Source organism: Seriola dumerili, unplaced genomic scaffold, assembly GCF_002260705.1.
Source record: "Seriola dumerili isolate Sdu_G_001 unplaced genomic scaffold, Sdu_1.0 BDQW01000002.1, whole genome shotgun sequence".
In the NCBI taxonomy this organism is placed as follows: domain Eukaryota; kingdom Metazoa; phylum Chordata; class Actinopteri; order Carangiformes; family Carangidae; genus Seriola; species Seriola dumerili.
The window spans coordinates 498,690-518,808 of NW_019174257.1; the positions used below are offsets into that span (position 1 = coordinate 498,690).

A 20,119-nucleotide genomic window follows, 5' to 3' on the forward strand; every position below is an offset into this window, starting at 1 on the left:
CCATTAGCTGCCAACACAATATAACTACCACTTAGCCTAACTAGCAGACAAAGCGGCAAACTGCCAGATGACTTCTGGGGAGGGCTAAAGTGCAATTTTTATTTTGAATCCACTGTCAACAAACAAACTTGGGCCATTAGATGTGAGATTATAAACATCTCTCCATAATCAAGGCCATGTATCTGAGAGAAGTAAAACTGAAAATTTTAAAAAGATCTATTATTATGATCCTATCTCATTTTTTTTCCCAGTGACGTGCAATTACGCTTAAACAATTCATAGATATAGTAAAATTGGCAATCAGAGAAAGTTATACTGAAAAGTGTCCCAGGGTGTACTTCACAACTCTGCTAAACAGAAGCGATTTAAACAATATTTTTAATAAGATTTTTTAAGTCAGGATTTAGACTGACAGCTGTCTTTAAGCCTCTAGGTTAGCCTTTTGTTTCTTATCCTTAATGCAGGTGAACTGGATCTGAAACAACAGCTCTCAAATGTCTCATGAAAAATTACTTTCAACAAAATTTATTAATATTAAGAGTACAAAATTCAATTGTTTAACGGCATTGCTTGCGATAAAAAAAAATCTCTGTTGAATTGATTTTTTTTTTGTTAATAGACATTACTGTCATCAGAGTGAGGCCAAATAATGATGAGCAGCATAGGCTTCTAAAAATATGAGCCATTCCTTTAATTATTACAGGAGTGGCACAGTACATCCTCATCTTCCTAATTTGGCCTAGAAATGTCTGCAATCCACAAGACATTGACACCCAGCTCTCACACACACACACACACACACACACACACACACACACACACACACACACACACACACACACACACACACACAAGCACAACGATCTCAAGCTCTCCAGCCATAACATACATAGCAATTAGCAGTGCAAAGTATGGACCCTCACATGTATTTATTTTTACAAGTCCAATGCCCCTCAAATTAAAACTAAAAAGGCTCCTGCTCACCCAACAATAAACAGGTGAAATGACAGGAGAAATATGACTTATTCGGATGATCTTTACCTGACACTGATGAAAGGACAATCACACATTCAGCTGCCACCTGTGATTGTATTACTTCAATGACTTGACACCGAGCTGCCTGACATTTCACAAGGTAAGGTTGCTAATACTGCCACGCATTCACCGAGATGAACACAACAAGCTCTGTATGGTGAACACTGGCTTAATTAACCTTTCTCAACATATCTCTACTGTCACTGGGTGATATCACTAATGTGACAGACTGATGGGTTTTGAAAAAAGGAACAAATAATAAATATGAAGTGTGGATATCATATCCACACTAAAGAATAAAATGCAAAACAACCTTCAGCAAGCAACAATGTCAGGCTAAAAGATACAAAGAAAGAAAATTATTATTTACACAACACACAGAGCCTACACCAGTAGAACCTCCTCTCAAAATGTCACAAAGGATGTGAGAAAATGAATGTGCAGCAGAGGGTCAAATGTCTCTTAATATACCAATGAAAATGGAATTTTCTGGCTGGATTCTGTCAGCAAATTCTTCATAACTGGATATAGACCGCCACCTGGTGTTCACTAACACATACCACACTCATGCCGGTACCAGTAGTATTTCATAGTGTGTGTGTATGTGCAGCAGGATGTGGAGAAGATGAGGATTTATTGTGAGATTACACATATAAAGAAGAGTAAGTGAGTGCTGGACTGAATACCTGTTTTTGCTGGTGCTGGCAGTAGCGGCAATGTCTGGTGTCAGGACATACAGGCTGTTGTTCTTGGGCAGGTGTAAACTTCTCAGCAGCGTCTGAATACACACATAGATACACACACACACACATACATACAACTTGAAGATTTCTAACTGTGGAGATAATGATTTGTTGAAGGACTATTGTTGAGGGTCCACTACATCTGAATTGATATTTGTCGTGCTCTTAAAACTTTTGCATCTCCTGATGAATATTTTGAGGGGAGCCCCTTACTCTACTTGGTTGGAATTAGAACTATTGTTTGTGGGAACATAAAATAGTTTTACTAATTGTGGGATAAGCCACAGGCCTGTGTGCAGCCTGGTAAACTGAGCAAGGTCATGAGGGCCAGAGGTGTGAACTCGTGGCCATAAATGTTTAATATGAACACCCTCATGGTTTTATAGGATGTTTTGAGTAACAGTGTAAAACTAATTAATAAATGCTATGTTCTGATACTACAAAGAAAAGAGAATTAAGCAGTACAACATTGTAACTGTGCACAGGCAGAGCAGGGAATGAACATACACTGTGATGTGAATGTTCATTACAGGACACACCTAAAAAGTCAAATCACATTTCTTTAGATTAAGACACAGAGTACAGTGTCAAATTGCGAAAACAAAACAAAAGAAGAAAATATAAAAGACTACAGGTTTAGCTCATGTCTCTTCATATCTCCAATGCTGTTTGTCTTTTCTTAGTGGCCCAAGGTCTTTTTTCATTTGGATGTTTGTGAAAAACATTTTTAAGGTCTATGAACTCACACTATCAGATACATCTCCACTCTTCCAACCCTTCAGCTGCATTTTGGACACTGGAACTCCAAGCTCTGTTTCAAGGATTTGTTTGATTTCTCCTGTAAATCAAATTTATGCAGACCAGAGGAAAAATTATATTTCATCTTAACATTTATGCACAACATTATTATGAGTATTACACAGTATCAGTGTGTATGTGTGGTGCTCACCAACTGTGCTGCCTTCCTCCAGCACCAGCTCTACAGACCGCTGCCGGTACTCCACCCTGAAGTTGAGCATCCGGGGCTGACGCTCTACAATGTGTCGGGAGGTGGGGTTGACTGGGCAAAAAGCGGAAGTCGAGGATGATGGAGGAGAGGAGGACGATGACGAAGAAGAAGGGGGAGGAACTGAACCTCCAGCTGCTGCATCGGCTGCTTCTGATTGGCTAGGAGGTCCGTACATGCTGGCCTGGCTCGCCTCACTGGAAAAGTTACTGTACAGAAATGAAAAGTTTACTGATGGCGTGGATGATTGAGTGCACAGACTTCATACAATATCTTAAAAATGTCAGATCATAAAAGACAGAAGTGGACAGTTAGAAGAAGCAGTCTAAACATAAAAGATTCTATCAGAAACGAGACAGAAAAAAATGCAAACAACAAATGCTTCCATCCCTTACAATATCTGCTTATTTTCTCTTTTCTGCTTGCTCAGTGTATGACCCATGTTTCACACTACACAGTAAATAATGTCTTTTTACTCTTGACCATGAACAAAGTGTGCCCTTTGTTCCTTGAAGTGTAAGCAGCAACTGTCTTGCAAGAACTGGGTGCCAGACTCAGGCTTTTTAACAAAGGCTGTATTTTATTTGGCCCACCACAGTGGAGAGGCCACTGTCCTGAGGCGTAGGTCGACTGTCAACAGCCACAAAACCTCCACATACAGACTGGGCCAATAGTGGGGGAATTAACCAAACCAAATGGTAGCACATTGTAACTGTCTCCTCCACCAACCACTTCAGTAACAAACACACTTTAACAAACACAACCAATTATTTGAAGATCGAAGTCCTTCCTAAAATTATAACTGGACAAGTAGAATAGTTGCTGAACCTAAGAAAAAAAATTAACTACTGTTTAACAATCACATACTGATGTCTCTCAATATTGACCCAATTTCTGAGACTATGTGTCAAGGCTGGGTGAGTAACAGACATTAAGTTACCTTTTAGATTCAAGCATATGAGTAATTAATACAAAAACACACATTAATCCCTCTTTATGTCATGAAAGCATCTGAACGTTTGAAACAGCATAGATGGCAAGCGGCATGAAAGAGGATTTAAGGCATACTTTGAATACAATGTAAATATTTTGGACTTTTAATGGACATGGCAGTATTTTGAGGAGGCTATTGATTGTTATTGATTATTCAGCACAATATAAAACTACCACTAAGGTGAACCAGAGTAATAAGTACAACCATGTCACATATTATGAGTAGACAGGGAGAAAGGCATGATATTCAAATGAGACGGCTGAAGTAGCGCCAGATTTTACTCCAAATAGCAAGGAAAAACATGAGAGATCCTGCCAAGAGGATTCTTACACTTCTCAAAAGCATCTGGGAAAAAAAATGATTTAAAGCGAGAACTCTCACAAACAAGTAAAAGGGATCCTGAGTGCACTTTCACCTAAACTTGGCACAGTAACATTGAAGGCCGTTAAATTGTCCGTTGTTGCTGTTTGGGCCTAGTTGCATGCTGCCCTACATCTAGATGGCAGTGTTCCCCTGTGCAGTCCAGGACGTGTTCTAAAGCAGACAAAGCTGAGCCCTTCACCCATGGACAAAGTGTCTGGACCAGAGACTAAGTTCAACAGAGGATTCAGCTTTTTTATTAAGTCCTACCAGGTAATGTTTTGATGGCCTGAAGGATTTGTTACCGATCAACAAGGTGAGCTTCTTTTAATTTTCAATCTTTTTACTAAAGAGGACACAATGGAGGGGGGAAATGCATTTTAGACAAGAGCATTGGCATGGCCTCCAACTGGCCCCAGCTCAGGTCACGTCATCAGAGTCTGTTTACTGGGCAACACCAGCCTACTCATACCAGTGCCAGCCACTTAGTAAATGTGTTGGCGGCTGGTCACACTGCCAACCAGCCCCCATTCATAGCAATGTGTGCCCTTGAGAAAGACCAGCAATATTCTCATGGCCCAAGGGCCTGAACCACACTAAAGCACATGCATGCATGCGCACACATGCACACAAGTGTGTACACAAAATAAAGCGGTTTAACAGAACGTCTCCAGTTTGAGTGGGTTCAGATCAGCTCACTGCATTCATGAGTGTCAACTAACCGTTGAAGGAAAGTGGAGGGCACAAAGCCTCTTAAAGAAACCTTTTCTATTCAGAAACTGTGTACAACTCCACACTTGGCAGAAAATTTCCTTGCAGTTGCAGTGTCTTTTATATTGTTCCTCTCTTAAACAGCAACGCAGAAACCATAGCAGGAGCAATAACCTCCAACTCAGTAGCATCAAAGTAAGTGTTATTTGCTGGCTATGTATTTATATGTACATGTTTCTATTAAACAACAATTACTTGAAGATTTAACATCAAAATTTTGTTTCATCATGGAAGCAGGCGATGCAGAAAATGTATTCCAATCAGTTCTGTCCTATTCAAGTGGTGTACATATTATACCCACTGTTAGGTACAAGTTAGGTACAAGTTAATGGAAAAAATCAAGACAGACACTAAACCTGCAACTTCACATTGCCTAGTCATTGCCAAGGTAAGAAGTTCAACATCCTGTTGATAAAATCAGACTTTATTTTCACATTTCCTGTATTCTTTGAAAGTCGCTTTGCACGTTAGTGATGCACACTGGTGTCACAAATGTCACCCCTCAGTGGTGTATATTCCAAATCCCTCACCAACTATTCACATATCTCCTTAGCATTCTCTCATAGTTTTTTTATATGACCATTTCACAACAGAAAGAACAACAGTGCATTGAAAAGTCGAAAATAATACACATGATGTCAGGTAACATTTGGTCAGTGTTGTCAACTGATACATTTTCTCTGATTTACAGTAAAGGTGTAGCAACATGGGTTATTACCTTTGTAAGATCCCATTCTCCTGTGGTATCACCCCATTGATGGCTGCCTGTAATAAAACAGAAGTAAATTATCCAACAGAATACAATGACATTTTCTTGTTTTAGCTGCTGCATTGCATCAATGGGCAGCACTTTGCTACTGTAGTAGACTCTATCCTGTAAAGGTCAACCTATCCCATCTTTATTTATAAAAAAAACAATCAAAACAGTAATCAGCCTAGACTAGCAGATATCATAGTATATCTTATTAATAAAATATTTTGACAGTAACTAAAAGAATCCTCATACATTTCCAAACTTCCAATAAATTTGGTCAACACTTTTTGGATATACAAAGGCACATCTCTGTAAATTGTGTCTTCCCAATTGTGATGTAACATAATAATTAGCAAGTATTTGTTGTATAAGGTATATGCCAACCAGTTGTTCATCATGCCCTGTGAACAAGACAGGGACTGCTATATATATTATATTTGCTTCATACATTGTCAAAAAGAATGGTGCTCTGGTATCAAGTATATTTTGTACCAAAATAAAAAAAAATTAGTTAAATTAACATTGTGGGACCACAACATCAAATGTATCCTTTTTTCACCCAGTTGTAAGTGTCTTACTCCAATCTCAAACTCAACATGCCGCACTTATGTATATATATCTCTCTATATATATATATATATATAGAGAGATATATATTCTTTTTTAGGAAAGGGGACCTCCAACTGGTGGCTTATCACCTGCAAATGTGACTGGTTGGACCAACTACCCAGGCCGCATGCAACCTGGCAAAATGTACCATTTATATTTTGGCTGATTCTGTAACATCATGTTTGTCAGACTGACAGGGAGAGTGTCTGATATTTGCTGGCTGAAAGGCTTCAGACTAAACCTGTCGAAATGCAACAGAGAAGGATGGAGCAACAGAACAAACAGAGCTGAAAGGACAAACATGACAGTAACCACTGTCAGCTTTGCACTGAGCTTTTGTTTGAATGGACAATTGGTTCTCTCAAACACTCACTATTCCTCACTGCAAAACAACCAAACTGAAGTTGTTATGTGCTGCTCTAATCATATCCCTTTTCATTTTTGAATAAAAATATGTAAAGGCAAAAAAAGCACGGTGTGAGGTTCTTACATTAACAATGAAAAACAACCTAAAAAAGTGTCCATAGTCCAATGAGATAATGGATGAATACCTTCAACAAGACAACGCTACCTGTCATTCTACAAGAATTGTTCAGAGAAGTTCAAGAAACATTAAGGTGCAATGAAGTTAATGACATGGCCACCACTATTGTCTCAATCCCACTAAACATCTTAGAGCTGACCTCTAATGCAGTTGATCATCAACATACAAGGCTATATGTAAATTTAAACAGGAGAGGGTATGACTCGCAAAAGATATTTTGACATGTCACAGCAGGAAAAGCAGAGGTGTAAACAATAAAATGAATGATGGCTGAATTCCATTTAGCTGCTTCAGTTTAAGGACCCTGGTATTGTGCATGCTGCCTCCCTGCCACACTGTCATGGCTCACTGGGACACTTGAATGCAATGAAAGCCATTGTTTATGTTACTTGTAACATGAGCTTTTCCTAAAATGATAAGTTAAAGTTTTAATATGTAATTTTTCTACATTACAATGTCAACTAGACCTATGTTTTTTTCAGTTGTGTACTTCAGTTTCCAGCAATTCACAAACCTAGAGAAAAATGTGATTTTAATCATGACAGACAGCTACTTACAGCTAGGACTGCATGGTTTTGACAGATTGAAGAGCATCAGGTAGGCAATGTACTGCGCGTTGTGTGTAAGGATTGAGATCGAAACATTGCATTTAGCCATATTGTGGCATAAATATGACATACTGACCACACAGATGGGCATTGGAGGAGTGGATTATACTGCAGGAGTGGATGTTACTAATATAAATAAAATATAAATATAAAAGTTAAATATACAATGGAAAAAAGAAAATGCCGTAAATGTGATAATTAATGAATGTAGCTATTGATCTTAGATTGTACCATCCCCTTACTCACACAGCATATATACACAAACAGATTTGTTTTGTCAGTATTTACAAAAACTACCAGCTACTGCAGAGAAACTGCAAGTCATCAAATTTACAGATGCAGTGAGTCCAGTGAGTCCTGCCATTGCTCGGACTACGGCTGCGGCGGCTGCGGCGGCTGCGGCGGCTGCGGCGGCGGCTGCTGCTGCTGCTGCTGCTGCCTGTTATGAACTCCTGCCAGCATCAGTCTAAATATAGACTGACCCCCTCCAGTATCCATCTCACGGTAAAGGGCTACTTATTTTTCAGACTCATCAGGACTTAAAACAAACCTAGCAGGACTTATTCTTTCTCACAGTGTCTCTCAAATCAATATTTACTCTGCCACACCTCTCAGGACACTCTCACAGTCACCAAAGTAGAGATAGTCCCGTTGAGATGCTGCCTGCTTAACAAAACATACTGGGGAAAATAATTTGGCCATTACAAAACTACACAGAGTGTGTTATTAGATGTTAACTGCCCTCTTGAACTTGCACTCTAGATGGACTACGCCTGTCTGTCAAAGAGCAAAGTCAAAAGTCTACAGATAATGAACTTACCACTAAATCCCAGTTATTTAGTTCTAACAGAGTGATTGCCTCTGCGATGTTGTCAATTCCAGTGCAAGCCTGTGAAAGGAAAAAACAAAGAAAACGGAATTACAAGAGAGAAATGCACTGTATGACATACTGCAGTTATATATAAAACTGATCTTTCTCAATAAATCAATAAACAATAACATTTTTAACCACTATGGCACTACCCATAACAATAATATTTAAAGTGGTGGCAGTCTTCAAAAGGACAACAGCCACTCAGTGTTGTCTTGATCAAAAAAAGACCACCAATTTCCTCAGATTTCTGCCTTGACTTATTTTCCAGGTTTATGAAAAGACATTATGCATACAAGTACGTTTAAGTAGCAGTTTTCAGCTGCTAGAATTTGTATCCTGTACAAAATGATACCTTTACCTCTTGCAAAGCAGGCTAAGCAAAGTATATTCTTCATAGTACAAAAAGGACTGCGATACTACAAAGTGCATCAGGATATACCAATTCCAATTATAGCTTAATGATATCTTAGATTCAGCCCTTTGTAATCTTCTGCAAGTGCAAAATAAGGCAGAGGATCCAAAGTCTAAGGCATCATGTCCTTTCTTGAACTGATCCTTCTGTTAGTGTAACTGACACAGAATCAAAATAAATTATCTCAAGTAGCAAAACATAACCAGCATGACAATAAATTGTGAGCTGACACCAGCAGGGTTTAAGAGCTATCCCTCATGCAGGTGTGAAAAGGCCCAGAGCAAGATAAAAATTGAGAAAAATTGCTTAAATGTTGTGCAGAGCAGTTGAGCGCCATCTTCCGCTATGTGATTCCAACCTTGTGGAAACGGTATTTATTTGTACCTGTGCCAAAGACAAGATCAGCCAAATGGTTGAGTGGTTTTAGAGCACTTCTTTAGTCATGAAATCATTAGAGAAGCTGGGCAAAAGGCCCAATAAGACAATATGCAGTTTAGCTAAAGGGCAGGTTTAGGAGTTGATGATGCAAACTGCTTTACTAATACTATTAATTGGATGGATTATGGATAGGATATCAGGGAGAACACAAAGACAGTGTTTGAGTAAAAGGTATTATTTAGACACTCCTGTTCCATTGGTTTTCCTGAACTATAGGAACCAGCAGAGAAACAGACATATCCGGAAGTATGTGGATGATACGGTTGACCTGGGTTTACTTTAAGGGCAGGGAACAGGACGATTAACCTGTTGAAGATGAGTTTATAAACTCTTGTGAAGAATATTTCGTAAATCTAAAACCAAGGATGTGATCATCTTATCACCTTAGCACCATTAATAATAACAGGCTGAAAGTGTTGACAGGGAAACTCTGTAAAAAGGACATACAGTACACAGCAGATAATGTAGCAGATAATAAATGTGTTATGTTTTACAAGTCTAAAGAATCAGTGTGCTTTAATCTGTTTGTTTACATCCTCTTTCTTGTAAAACAGAGCAATAAAATTCTTGACAAATTTTCATGTCACCTCTGAGCAAAAAGTGATCAACTGAACCAGGAGAATTATGCCCAGTTGAAGTCACCCTAAAGGGAGAATTTCAGTTTTTATTTTCAATGTGATGATGGCTTAAACGGCGTACAAAAAGGACATATAAAAATGCCTTTACACATCCTGCTTTCTGTTGCTAAACATACAGTCATAAATTCTCATTCTGTTGTGTATGTACATGTATGTTTTTTAAGCACAATATTTTTAGTGTATATATTTCTGTTGGCCAGTAGTCATAAGTCTACATGACTTTGGCTTATTTGTTTTGGTGTCTGCTTGCATATATGTATTGAGATATTTTGTATATTTATATTTTGCATGTTACAGTGGTTTATTAATAACTGTTCAAGATATTACTGTTTGGTCATTTTTAATTCAGTTTGACTAAAGTGAACATCATCCATCTCATGCAGCACAACCCTGGTACACTACTTAACCAGACTTCCAGTAATCACATATCACTTAATCACTACATTACCCAAATTTATCATCATACAGTATCTCATTGCATTCATCTGAAACACATTTTCACAAGGCTGTTGTAAAGGTAGAATGATTAGCTCAACCATGAGGACATTACAAGAATGACCTCGATATTTGAGCATTGTAGCCCTATGTGAGACCTATAAATGTAGGACACAAATTTAAAATGCAGTGTCTTCTTTAGAAATTTGCATTAAATTTATTCAATTGAGGTGTAAACAGACAGAAATTAAGTTTGAAACTGTTTAGGTTTGAGCCCTATGAACTGGCTTTGCAAAGTGGAGTTGTTAGTGGCTTAATTAAACAACACGTCTATTGTGGCCTGTCCTCATCTGAATGAAGGACATCTCTCTCACCCTATCGTCCAAAGCTATAACTATCATGGACGCTATATTACTGCCATTTAGAAAAGGAGGCATACTTGGTAGCCTGTATTTTTTTAATGATCAAAATAGACTTCCCTGCGTGCAAATTGGGCTAAAAACCTGGTATCTTGGACAGTCAACGTTTCTGACGAGGATTAGAAAACCGGACAAAACAACTGGCGATGTGTAAACAAGTTGACAGATAACGTGAGCGCCGTAGCTCTCCTTTTAGCCAACTAGATCAGCGTTATTTGTCAAGCAAGCACACTTGAAACTAGCGAGAAACACTAATTATGCCACTGTTTAGATTGGCAGCTTTGGACTCCCATTGTCTAGTTAGCGAGCTTTCAGCTAATAACTGCCATAAGACTCAGTTAGCAAGCTGTCAGTTTGTTAGCTCGGTGTGCTAGCCACAGAAGCTCAGCTCAGCTTAGGTCTGGTGTTTACGATGGCGGTCAGGTCGTGTGAACTGTTGTTGACAGCAACACAGGGTAATTCAACAACAGCGGACAGATTAGTAACTACTGAATACAATATTTGGGACATACAAAAGAGACACACCTGAAAGTCGGCCAGAATCATTTCTCTATCCATGTTGCTATCGCCGCTTTCGGAGGCCATGGCAATGACTGGCTAAAAGCAATTCTTCTTCCACTGGCTCTCGTCGCTTTCTCGTCTCACAGAAGGACACTGAATATTAATAAAACACTTTACTTAGACGTGGCGACGAAGGCGAAGTTGGCAAATTGGAGATGTTAAACTTTGTCGGGATTTAACAGCTTCAGACACACAAAAATCTGTAAAGTAACGTTGCACTGTTCAGTTATCTCATATCATTATTGTCAGCTCCATCGCTTTACGGCTGCCGTAAAACAGGCTGCAATGAGGTAAAATCTCAAGCCGAGTAGGACGTCAGATGACACTCACAGTTAACTTTTCTGCCTCTTTTTCACGCTGTCGCCACGAAAAAATGTCCCTCTCCCTAAATTAACGTCGTTTCGCTCTGTGCTTAAATACATAAACACGCCTGCCCAGTTTGAATATTCAATCTGTCTTGGGTATTATGTTCAGAAATGTAGACCCCTTACTCAACAGTATGTGATATTCTGTAAGACAGGGGCTTACTTCCAGCACAAGGTTCTGGATTTAAAGTTATTTTACAGCAAAGGACTCCAGAGTTTATAAGACAACCTGTTGATGTGGAGTTCAGACTATAGGCTAAATGCATCCTCACACCTTCTGGTTCAATAAATTAAACTATTACTCCAAAAAAAGTTCCACTTTACACAGACAACTAACTAATATGCTCAACTTTCAGGCGATAGAGCAAAATTAAAACTGGTTACCAATTCCCACAATTATGAATGCGTGTGGCGTGACTGGATTAAACCCACAGTTCCATTCCTAGCAGGACTGTGCGACCCGATTGGATCTTACTATTCTTTTTTCCACACTGTCATACAGTATATCACACTAAATCTGGTCGATTAAAGTGTGCACGCTTGCTGTATAAATCGTATCAAAGTGAGCATATCCTCATGGGCAGTCTATTATCTTCTGCGCTATACGTCTGCGCATGTGTCTTTTGCTCATGAGTATACAGTAAGCTATATCAACATACACCTGACCTCAGCGCTACACCACACACCGAATCAAGGGGTGATGTAACGTCTCGTCACTAGAGGGCAGCATGGAGCAAGGAAAGTGATGGTGCTCCCAACCGATCACATTATTTAAATAAAGCTTCTCTTGCTCTTTTACTGGAAATTATACGCTAAATAAAGCTGAAGTAACCTAGTACACATTGATTGTATCAATATGCTACAATGTAACTGCGTTCTCAGGACTTAAGTGTCTTTGTCGCAGGGCACACTTATCACCGTTGCAGTGTACAACATCATGGTTTCTTTTCCCAAGCTCCGTTAAGATAGCGTCCCGCCTATCATTGCTCTATCCAATCACGCCAGGTCATCTTTTTTTGTAAGAATTTCAAATATTATTTACACAGCTAAGCTGCAAGGGCAAACACACTGTTTCTTACAGCTCAGTCTGTTTTCCAAATGAACCATCCGCGATGTTAGTGAGGATATTTCATTAGGAGCTTTCCTTTCCTCTGTTTGGACATGTAGACATCAGAGTTTGAAAGAAATTCAATCGGACATCGCAGTGACATGCTTCATGGCGGATCATCGCAGCGGGTAGGAATGAAAATGAAACACAGCTCGTGACTGTGCGATCTATGAGCAGATCGTCTCTCCTCTCTCAACTGCTATCTGCCTATGAATGCTGACATTAAAACATGGTAGCCGAATACAGAAATGCACGTTTTAAATGCTGGTAAATTATTTTGAAAATGAGCGGGAAGTGACTGTGAATGACATCACATCATTTGATAATATGCGCAGATATAACGATTTATTCGTTCATGTGTTTATTTATTTGTGTATTTTGTTGCTTGTGTTATTTTTGTGTTGCTTTTTCAGCATTTTACTCGGCTGGAGAAAAAGATGGCACTTACTGAACTGCTGCATGGAGGAATGAAGGCTTGTGTTATGATTTTAATATCATTTAGAGTAAGTTTTTGTTGTTGTTTGTTTTTTGCTTGTTAGTTAGTTTGTTTACCAAATGTCAAGCCTACAAATTTAAGCTTAGGTTACTATACTTGTTATTGGTATTGGTATGGTTATATCCTGTGTATAGAAAAACATTTAGGCCTGTTGTAAATACTTATGTCTTCTGTCAGTCTCCTATAAATAGACATCTGGGAAAATGTACATTAAATACATAAAGCTATCTACTCAGTGTATTGGATTAAATGCAGCACATGCCCAGGATGATCATGAGAGAGTCAGGGATGCCAGATGGAGCTCTAACTGGAAAAAAAATACTTGTTTTTGTTTTCATATTTATGATCTTGAGTGCCACATGCAATGTCACAAGCAAACTGTGTAATATCCACGTATGTAGATTCTTGGATGGAGCTGGGTAAAAGTTAAAGTAAAAGTAATCCTTTTTTTTTTTTTTGTCTGTTAGCATTGAAGATAAGCTGAAATATGAAAAGGATGAAGTTCTGAAGATATATGGAGTTAAATCCACTTTGTCAAAAACATTTTGCATATATCCTACTCCCAAAAATCAGTGTCATTAGGCTTCTTTAATGCATTAAAAATATACATATACATATATTTTTTATTTTTTTACAGTGCCAGAATATGAGCTATGTAGGTCATGCCCCTGTATGATGTAAGTGTGGGGAGGTGTCTTCGAGATATATTTGAGGACCTACGGTTTTGGATTCTACAAGTTTTCCACAAAGCCTGACAAACATATTGCCCTCTCTCTGTTTATATTTTTTACAAGAATGGCAGACAGCTTACTGACTAACAAGCTCTGCAGTGCCTCTGCCAGGGGAGACCTAGATGGTGTAAAACTTTTGCTACAAGGTGGAGCAAATGTGAATGGATTTAATGAATTCAACAGAACTGCACTCCAGGTTTGTGTGGACCTCCTTCAGATTGGTTTGTGTCGAAGTGAATGTAGCAAAACGTTTGTTTTCATAAAGTTTGTTCATGGTAATAAGTGTAGACTTGAGTGTGACAAGCAGCATGTTTGACTTCCTCATCTTATTGTGCTGTTGTACAGGATAAAAGGTCTAATCATATTTTATCTTTAAATATCCAGTAGGCTTTGTCCTTTGTTATGTAAAAGTAAATAATCTAATGAGATATAAAGATATAGGCCTATATAAAATGAAGTTATTTGTGGACGGGTTGCAAAAATGAGATTAGACTGTGATCTAAATACCCTAAATCAAAATAGTTAGTTTAATAAAACTGTTTTGAAATCTATACAGTTTGACTGTAATTAATTATTTCATGTCATATTTAAATATATCGCTTCATATGAATACATTTGTGTTTTTTAATGAAGATGTTCTTTTACCACCAGTCTCACAATTTAATGTAGTTCCAACATAGATTTTTACACTTTATCATGAGAGTTATTCAGCTATAATAAAGATAAAATAAGCCCCTTTTATTATTATTGTAATGAAATAAATGCATGCTGCAAAGCAAATGAAATTTGAGAGTGGAGTGGGAGAGAGGAGCAACAAAATGGTGGAGATGAGGAAATGGTGGCAGAGACCCTGTTGTAGTTGCACAATAGCCTGCTCCTAAAAGGATTTTTTACATGCTGCACTATTATCTTTTACATGCGCAAGTCAATAAAACTAATGCTAATATTACCAATACTGCTACCTGTAATAATGATAATAATAATAATAATGATAATAATAATAATAATAATGATAATAGGCTATCTTAAGTGCATCACTGCAGTGGAGTCATTTTAGTACCCTAATATTAATCAATCAGATTTATAAAGCACATTTCATATGCAGCTCTGATGTATTTTAAATGTTTAAAAAAAACTACATTATCAATTAGTTAATAGTTGGGATTGCTAATAGGCCATTATTACTTTAGCACTAGTCCATAATGTTAATAGTCTAGTAGCCTATATGTATAACAGCCTACAAATATGACTTAAGCCGTACGCCGTAGACTACCAGTCTATAGGTTTATTGCAAATTGATACAATCAAATATTTATTCCTAGTCTGTGTACCTACTCTTCTCCATCTTTCTTCGTGCAGGTGGTGATGTTGGGGAGCACCGCCGTGGCTAAAGCTCTTCTTGAGGTGGGGGCAAACCCCAATATACGCGACCCGGCCTGCAGTCTCACCGTGATGCACGACGCCGCGCGCGAAGGATTCGTGGACACTGTGCGCGTGCTGATGGACCACGGGGCAAACATAAACCTCGTGGATAAGAATGGTAACCTGCCATTGCACCTGGCCGCCAGGGAGGGCCATCTGCAGGTGGTCCGACTGCTAATTGGATACACGGCGAACCCCCAAGCGGTCAACGGCCAGGGATATACTGCCGCGCAGCTCGCGCACCGCCACAGCAGGATGGACACTGCCACATACATTCACCAGTATTTGAGCTCAAGTGAGTAGCGATATTATGTAGGCCTATTGTAAGATACTATGGTAGCCTATCTTTTCCTCTAAAAATGCTAAATTGCTGCAGCATAGGCCTTAGTGACGTACTATTCGATATGAAGTTGGGCCCTGTGTGGAGCTATATGCTGTTTCGCCAAAATATTTTTAATAAATAAAGAGTGTGAATGTTACTCCACTTCAACAAAAACAAAATGTAACAGGAAAAAACAAAACAACTGGTGTGTAGGACAGAGTTTATACGACAGAGCTCAAAGAGCTGCCGATAGGCCCATTAGCCTCGGTATTGGCTTTTATGAAGAAAATGGGTAACCTTAATTTATTCGTTAATATTTGTAAAACCAAAACCATTTGTAAAAATCCTTTAAAATTTTTCTTACTCGATATTCATGGTCACAGATGACTGGATGGGGGAAAAATAGACTACTGCATCTCTATGAGCGAGCATGCTGTTGTAGTATTAGCAGTAATGGCTAAATGTGAGTTTAAATTAGCAGTCTAATGAAGAAAACACCCCAGCGAGCGTCGTCTATTTTAGAAAATTAACTTATAAATTGAACGCATCATTAACCTTATTACTTTTTTAGCAGATATGGTAGACCTGGTATTAAACGCCTTGTCGTAATTTAACTGTTTTCCTTAGCCAATATCATTTACAGGCATACATCTCCAGCAAACCTGAATTAAATAAACACGAATATGTTGTGTTTTGTTTTAAACTACACTTAACAGCTAGCTTATTAACCCCTCTGCCCTGTGGTATCATTAGCCAACACTGTGTTGTTTGACAGCCCCATTCATGTTAGCCGTGGTGTCGCGATGAAAAGGCATCTTTACATGAATTGAATCATTTGGCCACGTCCCTTTGAAAGTGTGGTCATAACCATTCTTTCATGTTCCCATTTTTGTTTAATAAAGGTTTAGCGCTCTGATTATGATAGTTTCGATGAACAGTCACAACAGGACCACTCAAGGCTTTGACCAGAAGCTGCTGTAACGTTTTCACGGAGGGAGACAGAAGAGGGAGCTGAGATACTTTCGCTTGTGATAAACTTTAAATATGCTTCCGGTTAAGACTGGTTAAAGACAACGTTGGCGTGTCCACATGGTTATGAATAGGGTTCCTGCGAAATTTCCATGAATTAATATGTGTCAAATCAATTGAACTTCATCCTGCAAGTGACAAAAACAAGTGTGTGGCTGTGTGTGACTCTAATACAGAGGAAACGCTTATAGTGCTCACGTCTGAGTTAAATTGATCACTATAAGCGGATTATTTTAAAACAGTCATTACAATACACCCACACGGACTTCTTTATTTTTTTTACAAGCGAATTATTTACAACATATGTTTAGAAATGATTCTGTCCCTAGCTTTATGATCCATAAGTGGTTGATTACTGAAGCTGTTATTGTTATTTTTCAGCTTTAATTCACAATGTATCCATAGTGTATGTACAATACGTCTGGGCTACAACATAGGGCTGGGCTTTAGGACTGTTTGTCATCATTAATATTACACTGTTTTAAAGCTTTATTCATTTGATGACATATTTATTTAGATTTAGGCGTCAAAGACCAGACCAAGTGTGAAAATGTACAACAAAAAACAAAACAAAACAAAAAAGGAAGCAGAAAAACCAGTTCATCAGTGTGCTCCTACTGACAACTTAACATTATATACACCCATTTAGTTACAACTTGATTACTTTCTATCTAAATTAGTGCTTTAATTTTTTAGTAAATCTCAATGACAAAAATATGTTTAATTACTATTAAATAGTGCTATTTAATAAAGTAAGATGTTCATTTAACGGTCTGATTAGCTAAAACGTCTTTTAAAGAAATTTCATCCATTAATGTCAAGTTAGTCTATAGCTCAGCCATAGGTCTGCATGATTCCTATTAATGCATGTAATCATATAAATATGCGCACACGGCTGAGCTTCAGCTGAATGACCTTATTGTCACAATTTACAAACTATTTCCTCCTTAATTTGTTTCGATTTCAAAAATAGAGGAACTATTTAGAATAAAAAATATTTCCTTTAGTGTGGTGTCTTTAATATACCACCTTCTCTCTTACACTCTCTCTCTCAGGCATTTGAGCGTGTGTCAACGCGCATCCTCTGCCTGCCTGTCACACTAGCGTCTGATGAGCCGTATTGTCAATGCCCTGCTTAAAACATAGTGTGACTGCAGCATATTAATAATACACACCGATAGTATACACTGCACATTCATAGAAGGAAGTTAGTAAAATCCCTTGAAGCGGTGTGTGGGCGATATACTGTGGAGCTAGGCCGCGGTTTCATTTTCAGTTTTCTAATCTGTCTCTAAAGTCCTCTACACCTTTTTTGTGACTAAATTCGATCACCCTGTCTGCGTGCATGTGAAAAATAAACGGTTCAGTAACGATAAGGTACAATTTCACAGCTTAATTTCCCTCCTAAGGATTATGACCCTCACCTCTCATTTTCACGTGTTAAAAACACTTCAGAGCTTTGCCCAGGTGACACCGAGAGACCTGAGGTTCACTAAATGTTTCTTTACGGTCCAAAGGCCACATTTAAAAAATAACGAAAAGGTCTTTGTGTGATTTCTCGAGCGCGCAGGCCTAAAAGCCAGGCTGGGGAAGAGGTGGTCAGGTTTTTTTTCTTTTTGATTAACTAGAAAAAACTAGCAGGAGGAGTCAACCCATATATGGGCTTCAGTCCGGAAGTCCAACCAATCAGAAAGCTTGGATTGGTTGGACAGTGTGAAGAGGAGGCTGAATCATAATCAGACATGAGCTATTGAATGAGTTTGTGTGTGAAGCTAGTCAAACCTGTGAAAGCAGTTACAAAGAATTTACTATTCTGTAATTCCAGATGGACTTTTATGTGGCTTTATTTTTTCATTTATATATATATATATATATATATATATATTAGTTCAAGCTGATTATTTCCTTTGTAAAATCACATTTTGTTCATGTCTCATGATAAACAAAATGATCAGGCTTATTTTTTTCTTTTACTTTTATGGATCTGTGTGCAATAATTAAATATATACATTATCACAATCTTTATTTTTCATATTGTATCCATATTGTATCTCTCACAGACTAGAGGAGGAGAAAGAGGATGAAGAAGAGGACTTTCATTGTGATGGACTCTTGATTGTCTGAAACCGTCTTATGCTATTCTGACCTTTTAACTTGCTGATAATTTGACATTTTAACATTTTATTTTATTTTATATTTCCTAGAATGCCCCGCTTGTTATAATGCTGAATTGGCCTAATAATGAAACAGTGTGTGCACTGTTTGGATATTTACACACTTACCAACATTTACATGCTTTGGAAAGGAAAGGGGAGACCAAGCACATATTTATTGGTAAAACCTGGTAATTTGGGATAGAAAAAATAAATTATACAATACACTAATTGATTAATATATGGTTAATATACACTCTCTGGCCCCTTAATTTGGTAGAGTTATACATTCTAGTGCAATCCAGTAAAAGCTATATATATTCAATCTTTACAAAGCAATAGCAAGTTTTTGTTAAAACTTTCTGTGTTAATTCACCTGTTTATAGTTGAAATTGTAGTGATGCACTGGACTGCATTATATTCAAATGTGTTTCTTGTTTTTAAATGTGGTGGGCAAACCATTAGAAGCAACTCTCAATCTAAAGCAGTCCAGTTCAACACCACTGCATACTAGAACCTAGTAGAAGAAGAATATGCTAAACATAGTGGAATTACCACTGTCAATTATAACTGAACATTATTATCTTTGTAAAAGTAGACTGTATGGCTGAGCTGTTGTATCGCATTGCCTGTTTTTTGTTTTTTTTTTCAAAAATCTATATTTTTTTTAGGTGCAGAGAAATTTAGAAAGTCTCACTACTGCTGCTATGTTTCATTAACACTCAAAGCCAGTAACACGTGGGAGTGCTGCACACTTCAATTACTAAATCCACCTGTACAATGTGACATAAAATACAACAGTATTAAGTGTGAAGTTTATAATCGACACTACATGAAAGAAATATTAATTCAACTCATACTGCAGGATGCTGCATTTGAGAGGTGTCCCTAATAGTATGAGAGATCGTATGAGACAAAATGTTAAATAAATAAATTCCCCTCTCTCTGCTCTCTTTCTCTTCTCACTTCTTTCTCTGCTGCTTGATTAATATGACTGTGAAAACCGAAAATATTGCTGTCTTATGTAGAAAATCATACAATAAAAGACAGCAATTAATCCCAGCTTTTGTGTGTGTGTGTGTGTGTGTGTGTGTGTGTGTGTGTGTGTGTGTGTGTGTGTGTGTGTGTGTGTGTGTGTGTGTGTGTCACTTATTTGAACAATATTTGGATGAGAAAAATTACAGTGGCTTTTCCAAAATATCAATAGTCATAAACTATTTAATTTGTATTCTGGGCTATGCCAACACTGTTTTGGAACAATTTTTGCCTGAGTTCATATTAAACCAGATATT

At 37.9% G+C, this 20,119-nt stretch overlaps 2 protein-coding genes across 4 annotated transcripts in view; one reads left to right on the forward strand and one right to left on the reverse strand.

Annotated features, from left to right (window-relative positions):
• The window catches only part of faf1 (Fas associated factor 1), a 58,966-nt gene extending 47,522 nt beyond the window's left edge, over window positions 1-11,444 (reverse strand). The window contains exons 1-6 of the mRNA XM_022757521.1: window positions 11,166-11,444; window positions 8,245-8,313; window positions 5,628-5,674; window positions 2,728-2,993; window positions 2,525-2,616; window positions 1,722-1,813 (exon numbers count right to left, since the gene is read on the reverse strand). Of these exons, the coding sequence (XP_022613242.1) occupies window positions 1,722-1,813; window positions 2,525-2,616; window positions 2,728-2,993; window positions 5,628-5,674; window positions 8,245-8,313; window positions 11,166-11,225 (626 nt within the window). The 5' untranslated portion in view covers window positions 11,226-11,444. The remainder of the gene's footprint in view (window positions 1-1,721; window positions 1,814-2,524; window positions 2,617-2,727; window positions 2,994-5,627; window positions 5,675-8,244; window positions 8,314-11,165) is intronic.
• Window positions 11,445-12,636: 1,192 nt separating this feature from the next.
• Window positions 12,637-19,884, forward strand: cdkn2c (cyclin dependent kinase inhibitor 2C). 3 transcript variants are annotated; one of them, XM_022769775.1, is made up of 5 exons: window positions 12,637-12,802; window positions 13,088-13,177; window positions 13,965-14,097; window positions 15,261-15,618; window positions 18,735-19,884. In XM_022769775.1, exons 3-5 carry the CDS (start codon window positions 13,966-13,968, stop codon window positions 18,737-18,739), a joined length of 495 nt encoding a protein of 164 aa, XP_022625496.1. In that variant the 5' UTR covers window positions 12,637-12,802; window positions 13,088-13,177; window position 13,965; the 3' UTR covers window positions 18,740-19,884. The 3 variants fall into 3 exon arrangements, with proteins under 3 accessions (XP_022625496.1, XP_022625649.1, XP_022625575.1); XM_022769928.1 differs by lacking the exon at window positions 13,965-14,097; XM_022769854.1 differs by lacking the exons at window positions 12,637-12,802; window positions 13,088-13,177 and having other exon boundaries at window positions 13,930-14,097.
• Window positions 19,885-20,119: the final 235 nt, after the last annotated feature.